We start from the raw sequence: 13,332 nt of genomic DNA, 5'->3' as shown, positions 1-13,332 counted from the left end.
GATCTTTTGCATCGAAGAGAAAAAGTGCAGCGCTTTTTTTTTTCCCTAAAAGCCCTCAGTGCTGGAAGACCCATAGACTTAAACTCTCCCAGTTTCCCCAGTAACTCGAATAAGGGGCTGGCTGCTAGGCAACCACAGCAGCCTTGCAGAAAGTAAATGGGGATTACAGTTTCACAGCAGCACTGGAACTATGACACAAGACAGCACCGAGCTGCAGCACTTGAATTACAGGACTGTGTACACTGTCAGGGAACAAATTACAAACACATACAGTGGTCTCAGAATCACTCTTTATAGAAAGGTTTAACATTCATATATCTAAAATACAAACAATAAAGTGACCTAGTGATTGTCATATATGTTTGTGAGCTGGATGACTGTGCAGGCTGTGTATGCACGTGTGATACAGTACAGTTATACAGTGTAATTAAACATCCTCTTTGGTATGGCAGCTGTATGTCTGCTGGTTTATGTCCATTTTGTAATTTGAAATGTGTGCTGACATGAGAAAAGCATTATTATTATATTAATACAAATTCTTGTGTAACTTCTGATTAACATAGTCAAGATACTAAACCCATAACCTTTTACAGCACCTGTGATCTGCACTTTTGAAAAAGTGTTTTCTTGATAAATTTCTTAATATTACAAAACTAGAGACTGAAAATACAACATGGAATAATGCATGTGTGGGAGTGTATGTGTGTGAGACTTGCTGGGGATCTGCTCTCACAGCTCTCGGGGGATGATGGTGAAAGGCCTGATGGGACAGCTGGACTCCAGCTCCAGGGCCGTGAGGAAGCAGTCAGGGGCCTGAGTGCTGCCGCGGCTCTGCAGCGCCTCCCCAAGGCCACTCCACGCTTCATGGGCCAGACTATGGGTCTGCACAGCATCCCGTAACACCTTCTCTCCTAAACCCACCCGGCCCATACGTACCAACAACTTCCCCTGCACACAGAGAAGACACAGGTTAAATCAGCAAGACCTGTATCTTTGATTCTTCAATCACGCAACAAGACACAACGAGATGCAACATACACTCATTTACAAATACTAAAACATGTTATGCAGTTATACTCATACTTGAATTGAAATGTAGATGCGATGACCTCAGGCCTGCTCGCACTCTTTCTCTACATTTCTCACCTTCTTACACTTTCCGATTCTCTCTACTTCACCATGGCACTGTGAATATATTTTGTATGGATATCTCACTGTTTCATATATGACACTGAGTACTGCTGATAAAGAACGATTTATTCTATATGAGCTGTGTGTCCCTCATGAATCGTAGTGGATCAGGCTCTACCAAGTACTCCTTGCTGCAGAGCCAACGGTCCAGGGGGTGGAGTCAGACCTGATCTAGCTTCTCCTACCTGGGCGGAGTTGAACCAAAAATCCAAAGGGTGTGGACATATAAGGCTGGACATTTGTTGTTGATAAGTGTGTTTTTCTGTGTTGTAACATGGGTTAGGGGTTAGGGTTATAGGAGGTGTTGGACTTACTACAGCAATGACTATCTCGGCTCTAATGCAGTACCTATTTGGCGAGGGACTGCAGAATCAGGTCATCTGCATGGTGCAGGAAATTGGTTTTTGAGTCACGTAGTGATGCTTCAGACAGGACTATTACACAGGAATTTTCACTGCTGTAAATACTGAATAGCTAAAGCTGCCTCACTACTGTGAAAATAAATGTGTCCACTGGCCCTTTTTTCTTTCTCGCTCTGTCACTTTCCATATACTCTGAAGGAGACAGTAGACTTGACATTTGGAGAAAGCATATTATAATAGCTAGAGAAAGAACACAAGCCTGGGTGTATAAGTGTAGCTGGATGAACACGCTGTAGGTGTGTGTTTGGGTATGTGTGCATAAACAAGTGTGTGTATGAGTTTATGTTGTGTGTACCTTGCTTCCCTCACTCTCCCAGCAATAGACACATCTACCCACTGCAATCTACCCACATTTACACCATCCCCCATGTCACACACACACACACACACACACACACACACACACACACACATGCTAACACACGCAAAATAATAAACACAATAATATGAGGCCAAGAGAGAAAGGGATAGCAGAAGTGTGACACACACACATACACACACACACACATACACACACACACACACACAGAGCTCTGATATTTCTCAGTGGCAACAGATGGCTCCTGATTATGCGGGCACTTCAAAAGCTGAGAGCAGAAGAGAGTAACTCCTGGTAGGGAGACAGACAGAGAGAGAGAGAGAGAGAGAGTGCAAGAGGGAGATAGGAGAGATGGAAGAGAAGATGAAAAGCAAGGCACTCACTTACTCATTAGAAGGGAGTACAGGATTATTATCAGGTTCCTGAAATGGGTTCCTGCAGTTTACTATACACAGTCCCACCCCTATAAACCAGTATGACATGGTAGCCGAGGCCTGTTTACACAACAGAGAATGATGATAGACATTGGCACTGCTCTGAATTGTTCTAAGAGCTGATGTTTTCCAAACATGGCTGTAGTTAAGGGGTTTATTAATGGGCAATGTCCCCTCTTGTCATGGTTTATGCCTCTTCAAAATATACTTACAAGTAGTAGAATAACAAATGTATTTGTATATATCTTGTATTTCAGATATGAAAGGCAGTAATGTTTTATACAACTTCAACACACACACTAATAATAGTAGTTAGTAGTATTTTTGTGCTGTGGTTGGTTAAAATCAATCAGTGGTTGCACTGGTGATATGCATGTTTGGTATATTTGCATAAGGAAATGCAAGCTGGTTCCAGGAGAGTAGTGCTTTTTGTTTCCCTTTATAAAATGTCATGTTTAGGTATTTAAAAATGGTTTGTTTAGTATATGATTGGGCTACTCAATACCATAAGTCCTGAACTGCGTTCATAGAACCTCAATGATACATGAAAACCCCACTATTATGTGTGTTAAAGCTCTGTGTTGAAGCTACTCTGGCACTGAGAACTTTGACAGAGCATGAAGGGGAGTGACGTAAGACAGGGAGCTTTCGGCCAGTACAGTGTGTTGGTGTTTATTGGGTCATTGGCACATGGTGAAGATGAATGCTGAGATTGCACAGCCTGCATCTGAATGTGCTAATCCTGCTGCATGCTGACCTGATCCCTGTGTGGCACAGCTGCCATTACCCAAGCCATGCTCACCAGCTATCACAGCACAGCAGACAGAACAGACACACACACGAACATATGTAGACATGCGCACAAAATAAATGTGCATATAAAAGAACACACACTAAGCAACACATACACTTTCCAGTCCCGCTATCTCTCCCTCATTAGCAGACCTCTTGGTGGTGAAATACAAATCCCCCAGTTGCTAGGCAATCCCATAACGGCCTGAGAAGGAGTGAAGTGTTATAAATAATGTATTTGCATTATCTAATCAGCTCACTGCCGACCCCATCCAGAGTTAGAGAGTGAGAGGGAAAGACTGTGCCTGGGTGAGATGGTGTGTGTGTGTTTGTGTGTGTGTGTGTGTGTGGAGAGCAGGACAATAGAGACACAGAGACACAGTGCTGAGTCACACTAAGGTGCAGTGAGGCAGCATGGCTGATTGATCAGCTGTACAAATCAATGCCACACACACATGCACCTACAATTCATATGGATCTGTAAAAAATGCTTCAAAATGCCCTAAAGCATGGTATCTGTAGTGAAATAAAACCCTACGGACCGTGTGAATCAGTACACCAGGATAAAAAAAAGTTATTCGACAATAGAGGAAAATAAGCATTACAGCTTTGTGTGCTTCTGATTCATGTCAAGCACACGCAAATATCATTATCATTTAATTCATCTAAAGCAGATATTCTAACTGTCTATCAGCTCAGTTTCTTGAGTCAAGATCAGTTTTAACTTCACTGTAAATCTATCTGTAAAAAATCTTCCATGGATTTGACTAGGTTGGAGATCTGTCTCCGGCCTGACAGCCCAGACAACAACATTTGAAAGTACTTAGCACTGAAATGGTTTACTTTGGCGCTTCTGCATGTTTGCCCTTCAGACATTTCCCTCTAACTAGCACAGCTATTAGCAAAGAAGAAGAAAAAGTTGACAGCATTCTGCCGACTGAGAGATGTGTTGAATCATTCTTGAAGTATTTGTAGTTGGGTACTTATAAAGGCCAAATCATATTTGAACAGTACTCCCCCTCCAAAAAAGCATTGCTCGAATACAGTGAATTTCACTATTTACTAAAACTCGCTGAGCCGAAGAGGCAAAACAGCTGCTTCCTTCACTATTGTGCGCCCAACGCTGCTGTTGATACGTAATGAAGACACATTGCACACGATGTTCGGCAGAGCAAGCTGGCAGTGATTCAGGTTTTTATTACCTCTGGGGATTGACAGAGTATGCCTGTTCTCCAGAAATAGCAGGGAAATGTGCTCTGATTGGCCAAATATAGGGAGAAAATGGCCTGGCTTCGGCAGCGCTTACTCCAGCACTGACTAATGAAGACCTTGACATTATGGAGTCACAAAGAGTGGAGGCAGAGCTAATGTTAGCTCACCTACTCCATGTGGGCTGCAACTGCAGCCTCCACATGCTACAGCAAGTGTAGTATATTCACAACACTCGAACTCTCAGTTCCCGGTTCATACTGTGATGCTCTCAGTGTTACTAGGAAAACAGAAGTGATACGTCATAAGCAGAGTGAGCAGGATGCATATTACTATGATAGTTACATGAATCAGTTATTTTCGAGTATCTCATGCACAATTTTGGAATTAGCTCATGACAGCTGTAAAAAAGACTGTAAAAAGCCGCTTTTTCACAACTGACAATATGATCACAGTGGATCAGATGCTGAATTTTCTCTGAAATTCATGTTATGGTTTTGCTATAGACCCTAATAATAGCCGAGTTCATTTTTTTTATCAGGAGGTTACCCCTAAGTTCAGCAGCTGCTAAACAGACAAATGTTTATTTACACTGTAGATAGCATCACAGATGTGTCAAATGACACCACCAGTGGTGTTAAGCGTGTCACAAACTCTCATATTTCATGAAGCAACATAAATCTGTTGTGGTGTGAATATTACCTCAAATTCATAGAGGCATGCAATGGAGCACGATGGAGCAATGTGGGTAAGAGCATAGTGTGGGAATCTTGCATATGTGGAGTTTGGACATATGGAGTATGTCCATGTGTGTGCTGATGATATGGGTGTGCAAACACATGGCATGAGTGCCTGTGACATATGTACGAGATAACATCCAACTAAGTGTCCCACTACACGAAAATAAAGCCTGGGGCAAAAACACGACAACATGAAGCAGAGTGGTTTAATATTTCCTAATATCAGGACACTTAGTCCTGATGTTCTATCTCACTTACTCCATGGACACTTAGCAATGTTTTGTATAATCTGTTACCCGCAACTAAATGATATGAAACAGCAAACAGAGCATCAGTCTGAATTGTGTAGCGTTTCCTCCCATTCCTCCCAAGTTTTTAGAATAAATTAAAACTTATTGTAAAATCCATGACATTTAATTTTCTAATGAACGTTATTTACCACTGTGATAACAAGACAACAGCATACTATAACATAGTATACACCAAGCCTAAACTGTTATTTATAATGGTTGTCATGGTTACATTCCAGTATGGTTACACAGAAGGAGTAGCATTGACTCAAGGCTGTGGAAATTGTGACCAGATTTACTTTATAGGTATACCAGAGTAAGGAATATACACTTGTGAACCAGAACAGAAACAGAAGAAAGTATTTTAGCCATGGTATAATGTGCTGTATATGCTGTATCTGTGTGTGTGTGTGTGTGTGAAGTAGAGAATGAGTTCCTCACTAGGTGGATCAGTATATGGTGTCCTGTGGGGTTGATAGCCAGGGCTTCATCATACAGACTCTTGGCCTCACTATCATTTCCTCTGCGCTCAGCGAGTTGACCCCTCAGCAGCAGCACCGAGTGTGAGGTGGGGAATAGTGCTCCTGCCTCCTGCACACAGAACTGAGCCTCCTTCAGCCGTCCATCAGCCATGAACAGCTCACCTGCAACACACACACACAATGGTCAATCTGATATATCAAAAATGAATAATGGATGTAACTTGAATATAATGAATATAAGAAGTAACAAATTATCTGGTAACACTTTATTTGGACATTTATATTTTTATTGGACACTTTAGTTCAATATATACTCTGCAAGTCGATAAACTGTCATGAAGCATATCAGCTGATTGTCAGCAACATATGAAATGATGTTTAACTACCTTTCAACAACGGTTCATAAACTGTGGCAATATAGACTACATGAACTGAATTTGAAATTGTGATAGGACTAGGGATGAGTTTATACCCTATAAATGTTCTACTAATCATCAACAATAATGAACTGGACCATCCAAATAAAGTGAAAGAAAAGAGGGACACGTCGAGAGTCTATAGAATGTCTATAAATGTGTATAGATTCTATCTACTAGACATCAACATACATGAACTGCTGACATGTTTAGATTTAGTTAATAGGCTGGTTGATGCCAGTCAGCTGACAGGCTGTTGACAGTATTTAGATGGTTTGTTGACTGTTTGTAGATTGCCTACCTTGGAGTATTTAAATAAAGTGTTTCATTAATTTTTAAACCTTGTCTTGGAAGTTCTTCGTCTTTACTAATGACACATTCACGAAGTACAAAGAAATCTTCTACAAAGTGTTCTCTCTACTCTCTCTTTCATGCAAAGATAGCAACATAAAAGCTAACATGGCATTTCTTTTAAGATTTATGCAATGCCTATGAATGTGTTATAAAGACCCTGTGTAGGTTCCCTTCGAATAAAATGTTACTGCACTTGTAGGTCATAAACAACTGCTTCAATTATGGAAAGCAATATATATATATATATATATATATATATATATATATATATATATATATATATATATATATATATAAAACGTTAATTTGATGTTTTTTAATCTATCATGTTTGAACATTTTAAAATGGGATGGTCACATAGCTAATGTAGACATATACATATAAAACAAAGTAGGGTATTCATCACTATGTCTAAATAAGGCCATGGGCAAGGGTAACCCCAGACATCTGCACTCTCCTTCGTCACTGGTTATTGCTGCACACCACCACATTACCACAAGCTGATATAGCATTACCATATGCCATTAAAATAGTGTGGTTGTGACTTTGAGCTTCTTTAAGCATAAGAGATAATGTAATAACAGAACTCACAAATAAGCCATTGCTTTAAAATAAAACTATTTCATTCCATATAACACAATTCTGGAATAAAAGAACGCCACTGCACGTTTTTCCAGGGTTAGTCAACTAGTTCAAGATAAAACAAGTTTCGAGGATGGGAAAAATGCAGATGTAATAGCCTGCATGTTACAGCTATGAGTGATCAGTAATGAAGTGCTTTCATTTCTCTAAATGTAATACACTGGTCTGGATGAATATAGCAGTGTCTTTAGTGTAGCTCCTGAATTACATCATCCTGGCTCTGTCACTCACTGATCTCTACTTGGTTTTTTCTTCTATTGCAAAAAAAAAAAAAAATCGTGGCCCATTGCAGGCAGGAAATGAACCCAAGCCAGAGGAATGTTGGGAATGGAAACGAGAGGGTATAGACACTGAGCTGAAGCCCTGGGAAAATGTACTTCATACACAGCTGCATACAAATACCACTAAAACAACGTATGGGTGATGTCAGGGGCACGCAGAACTATATGTTCTGTACTCGTGGCTGTTCACAAGCATATGAAAAACTTGACAGAATTATCGGCAATTATTCTTTGGATAATTAAATTATCATTATATCATTATAAAGTGCACTTGAAGGCACTCTCTACATTAGTCTACTTTTATCTAGTGATTAGTGACTATAATAGTCTTCCATGAATGACCTAACCGATGTCTCAAGTTTCTGCTGTTCATTAACATGTGACTGATTGCCAGGCAGCAGTCATTAATTCTTTACCTGCCTGCAGCCAGATGCGCTCCAGAGTGGTCCAAATGTGGGCAGGGCCATGTCTCTGGGTGGAGCTGAGCGCGGACACTTCTGACATGGCCTGCTCCAGCCGAGACACAGCCAGGGACGGAGCACTCTGAGAGCCTAATACAAGACAATTACACACACACACACACACACACACACACAGTGCTAGATAAGATCATGTTCAGTAGGCATATAAACATATATAGGTCAGTAGATGCTGATCCACCCACCCACACCCACACACAACACAATAATACAGACCGGTTTCTGTCTCCTGGAAATCTGGTAGTGTGAGATGTAGGCCGCTGGGCTTTCTGCTTAATGGGCCTGGCTCAGGAGGAGGAATACTGCTGGTGTCATCAGTCTCACTGAAACAGTAAATTCTGTTTCATACCACTGCATCTCTCCACTGAGCAACTGCCTTACAATCACCGAAACATATTCACACATTTACCTTGGCCGAGCAAAATCATAACGATTCTGCCACAAGTGTAGCATTTCCTCGCATGTCTGCAGAGCTACAGCTGGACCAAACAGAGCCTCCTCCAGTTTCACTTTAGTAAAGAGTAAACTGCAACAGACACACACACACACACACACACAAACAAACAAAATTTTAATAAAGTAGACTGATGACAAGGCAACCGGACACAACAGACCAGTGAGTCATGTCAGTGTAAAAACGCTGCACAGCAGTATATTTAAGGGCATGAGCTCTTCAGCTGTGCTAATACGATGAGTACATGTGTGGGTGCTGCTGCTGCTGCCTGTAGTGTGTAAAACCCTCTTCCAGGCTTCTGCTGACAGCAACACTGCGGCAGCAAAGGACCATACACCCACTAAAGCATGCCTCTCTAGCAGCTGATCAGTGGGTGGATGGGGCCATATATGGAGAGGGGTGTGTGTACACAGAGCATCAGTTAACACAAGCATGGCATGTCCAGTAGAAGAACAGAGTGTTAGAATCATAGATAGATAGATATATAGATAGATAGATAGACAGACAGACAGACAGACCAACAGACAGATAGACATATGGGACAAAAGTACTGTGCAGGAGGTAAAACAAGTTGCTATTTAAAATTAGTAGATGTTCAAAACAACATGAACGTATCACTCATTCCATGTGCTTTTCTGAAGCTGCGTGATGATTTCACAGATGATATTAATGCTATGTACACTGGTGTTAAAGCGCCTTGTCACAGAAAATCTGTAGTTCTTAATAAACAGAATCTTCTCACAGTTTTGACTATGTACAGTCATTAGATTTAGGCCCATAGTCATATACACAGTCATATACAGGACCAGGGAGCCAAAAAACAAAAAAGGATCTAATTACTTAGACTTGGCACTGTACAGGTATGTGTATATTAGTGTGCATACGGTCATATGTAGTTGGGGTTCAGTTTCTTGTTGATAGAGAGGGAAAGTGATCCTGCAAAACAAAACCTGATCTGCCAGTCATGGTGTACCTGGTTGAGCTCGGTGTCATAGAAGCCATGTGATATGAGCTATATGATATGAGAGGGGACGGATGCAGCCTGGGCTCACACAGAACACAGCAAACACAGCCCTGTTCACGCTTCAGATTACCAAAGGCTGAGAGGACTACCATGGGGCAAAAGAAAGTAAAGAAAGCAAATAAAGAAACAATGTATAAAAACCTTTTTTTAAGACCAGGTGAGTCCTTATATGGGTGTATATTTATTACTAAAATTTAATGTTCTTCTATAGAATCTTTGCTTGAAAAAGCTCCCCCAGAGAGTCCTAAATATTAATCCTGAATATTCCTCTGTAGATTCCTAAATATTCCTCTATACAATCCCTGATATGCCGTTATAACATCCTGAATATTCCTATATAGAGTCCTGAATATTCCTCTATAGATTCCTGACTATTCCTCTAAATATTCTTCTATACAGTCCTTAATATTCCTCTGTAGTATCCTAAATATGCATTTATAGTGTACTGAATATTCCTTTATACAGTCCTAAATATTCCTTAGTTGTCATGAATACTTCTCTGTAGCACCCTGAATAATATTGTATATTGTAATACTGATAATATAATAATATTATCTAATAGTTTAGAGTAGGTAATATTCCTGTCCTCCATTTTCCTCTATAGATTCTGTTATATTCTTATACAGTGTTTTGAATACTTCTTTACAGAGTCCTCAATATTCCTATAAGTATAAGGCCTACTTATTTCCTGCTTGTCTACCTGTCACTCTTTGTCCCTCTGTAACCCTAGAGAACAACAGTGACCCCACATGGCTAAAATGTGCAGAGCATGTAAACACCAGTGCTTTGAAGATAAGAGTTCTATACTAATATTTCTCTCAGAGCTCTAGTGAAACTGTTTGCCACTCCTGACACTATGGAAACCATGCCGACATAATCCACTGATGAATCACTGACTTCAACCAAAGCAACACCATGTTGTAGTTTCCACTCGTAAATTCACTCTATTGTTACAGAGTTAGTAATCATTGTTCCATAACCACTCTTCACCACCTGCAACCAGTGAGAAGGCACTACATCTGCCCTGAGAGATTAGTAAGTGTTTGGAAAGGAAGAAGTGACTCACACTGGCACAGGGGAGGGAGACTCTGGAGGGCTTCAACCTGAGATCCTGCTATCATTACTTTTGTTTTGGACTGCTATATTTTTAGGGATTCCTTTATTTACTGCCCTCTTAAAAACAAAACTGATTATACCAGCCTGACTTTTGTTGTCAGTTAGTTTACAACAACGAAAGCCTGTCGTCATGGCTCTTTGTCAATTCTTGGAATCCCGATTCCAGCAATCACCCTAGACCATAGTTGGGATTTTGGTATATTATCATCCTCTCTGCAGCTAAACCAATCTTTAAAACAGCATCTATCCATCCAAACTCAACAGTAAGGGGACAGAGATTCCACAACTGACCCTTCTAGATAAGGACCTGGATTTCCTGTGTGGAGCCACTGAAAACTACAGGTTATCATTCCAGATACACACATACACACACTTCCTGGATCAAGACTTTGTAAAACCAAACAGGCGATGGCCCTGCTCAGAGTAGTATTCTAGTCATTAGGTTGCTCAAGGACAAACATGAAAAAACGTGTTTGCTGGCAGTTCACTACATGTGGTTGTAGAACAACATTTTATTCAACATCTTAATTTATTTTGGAAAGGGTGGTGCTAGAGACCAACAGCTAACACCAAAGAGTTAGTCATCCAATAAAACCAGTTTTGCTGCTCTAGTTGTTTTGTTGTAAATAATGGAAACTCTTGGAGAGTATGCATGCTCTGTAAGGGAGTAGAATGTTATTCTAAGCTCTGTGTTCAACAATTTAAAAGGTAGTGGCTCCATTGTAAACCTGATTGACATGATATGTGCTTAGAGTAGTTATAGTTATTAGATGTATGCACCCTCAGCTAGAATTAACACACATACTTGAAGTCGTCGGGGTACTGGCTGAGGGTGAGGGAGAGTGTGTCAAGGGCATGTTGGTAGTGTTTCTGAGCACTAAGCAGAAGCACCAGCAGATGTAAGGAGTGCAGGTCATCGCTGCGTAGATTTAGAGCCAACTGCAGAGGCTCCATTGCTGCTGATACCTTTCAGGGAGAAAGAGAAACAGTGAATTTCAAATAATGTTTCTATTGCAGTTGAGCAAAAAGACTGCTGGATGTGCATTGGAAATGTTACTTGATGCAACACTACTATACATATTGGTGTATCGCTGTAGAGAGTGGTCGTTCTAAGTGTATTATGGCTGGCCACACAGCACCAAAGTGCTGCCACAATAACCATGATTACATCATTTTGACTGCGCACCTGTTTGCACCAATGTGGATCTGTCAAGCATAAATTATCACAATCAGCTACCACGCAGTAAAACTGCAGCCACGAAGTAGACAGAGAGCTGACTAGGAGATAATAAAATTAAAGCGATTTATATTAAGAAGATTAGCTGTTTTTGTAATGCCACCAGACTGGATTGTAGCACATCTTGATTGTTCACTATAAAAGATCTGTTTTCTTGTTTGTTTTATTGCAGTTTACATGACTGTTCAAACAGTCCAAATGACACTGATTAGCTATCTTTACACTACATTTCCATAAAAACATGATGCGATATATTGTTAATGTCCAAAATACTGAACATATCGTATTATAAATGGTTGGCTGTAGTAAAGAGCATGAAAATGCCACTGGATAGAATGTCTGCCTCACCTGTCGCACTAAGGCCAGCTGAAGAGAGAGGTAGAGGGCAATCTGAGGGTCCTGGGGGTCCACTGCATGAGCACTGAGAACAAGAGGAAAAACACACACGCACACACATACAGTAGCACATTGTTGATGAGTGAAAACAAAAAAGAAAAGCAGGATCACTCTTACTTAGTAAACGTACGTCTGCATTGCATGTAGAGCTCTTCTGTTGAACTCATCTCGGTCACCTTTCAGCATCACTGCAAGATAAGTGGCAACAAGTTAGACATAACATTAAGTAAACTGGGAGCACACACAGCCAGAAGAATAAGTCAGGACTGAAAAGATTGAGTGAGTGAAGATCACTGGAGTGAAAACACATAGATTTACCATCTGAAGCTTGCAGACTATAACACAGTCCTATGGTCAGGTGTGCTCTGGCAAGAGACTCCTCAGCTCCTTCACCCAAAGCAACCACACCTTTTGCAAGAGCCTCGGCTTCATCTAGCTATAAAGCACACAGATTTACACGCCTCTCATACAATGGTCTTTATTATTCAGTGATGTCAATATTGCAAAACAATGCAGGATCCAGCTACATATCAAAGCAGGCTAACAACTCACATTGAGATTCTAGACAAAGCATGTCCAAAGTGCTGCATTAATTCACTAGACTCATTTATTCATGCACTTTGTCTAAAGTGGAGGTCTACTGCCACTGTTAAGCTTCTTATATCTTGTAACTCTAGATATCTGCCCTGCTCTCTGCTCCGTCAGCAGATATAAACTAATCTCTTCTTTATTAAGCTCTCCATTCTGGGGAGGAGACTGTAGTGAGCTTGTGATGGATACTGTACTAAAACTAGTGCAATTGCATGGCATCATTACATGGGGCTGTTTACATAATGGGCATTCTGTAGCATAGGGAAATTACACAAGCATGGATTTGCTCTCTCTCTCTCTCTCTCACTCTGTGTGTGTGTGTGAGTTGTTTACCCAGTGCAGCTGGTTAATGCACACTTTGGCTGCCAGCAGTGGTGGTGTGGGGTCCTGAGGTTTCATCCTGGCGCACTCTTTAAGCACAGACACCGCACCTTCATTCTGTGACATAAAGTGACAGTGAAAG

General features: G+C 40.8%; 1 protein-coding gene across 2 annotated transcripts in view; it reads right to left on the bottom strand.

Moving 5' to 3' along the window:
• Nucleotides 1–273: 273 nt before the first annotated feature.
• ttc7a (tetratricopeptide repeat domain 7A) overlaps nt 274–13,332 on the bottom strand; it is a 28,850-nt gene continuing 15,791 nt past the window's right edge. The window contains exons 11-20 of one of the 2 annotated variants that reach the window (XM_026934261.3): nt 13,203–13,307; nt 12,597–12,714; nt 12,409–12,466; nt 12,231–12,303; nt 11,451–11,611; nt 8,461–8,577; nt 8,268–8,374; nt 7,989–8,123; nt 5,839–6,041; nt 274–948 (exon numbers count right to left, since the gene is read on the bottom strand). In XM_026934261.3, the coding sequence (XP_026790062.3) occupies nt 730–948; nt 5,839–6,041; nt 7,989–8,123; nt 8,268–8,374; nt 8,461–8,577; nt 11,451–11,611; nt 12,231–12,303; nt 12,409–12,466; nt 12,597–12,714; nt 13,203–13,307 (1,296 nt within the window). In that variant the 3' untranslated portion in view covers nt 274–729. Of the gene's footprint in view, nt 949–5,838; nt 6,042–7,988; nt 8,124–8,267; nt 8,375–8,460; nt 8,578–11,450; nt 11,612–12,230; nt 12,304–12,408; nt 12,467–12,596; nt 12,715–13,202; nt 13,308–13,332 lie in introns of those variants that run through there. The other variant, XM_053232446.1, reaches the window with a different exon arrangement.

Source organism: Pangasianodon hypophthalmus, chromosome 3 (assembly GCF_027358585.1).
Source record: "Pangasianodon hypophthalmus isolate fPanHyp1 chromosome 3, fPanHyp1.pri, whole genome shotgun sequence".
NCBI classification, from domain to species: Eukaryota; Metazoa; Chordata; class Actinopteri; order Siluriformes; family Pangasiidae; genus Pangasianodon; species Pangasianodon hypophthalmus.
Note: the sequence above shows the minus strand (reverse complement) of the source record. Positions and strands in the feature narration are given on the sequence as shown.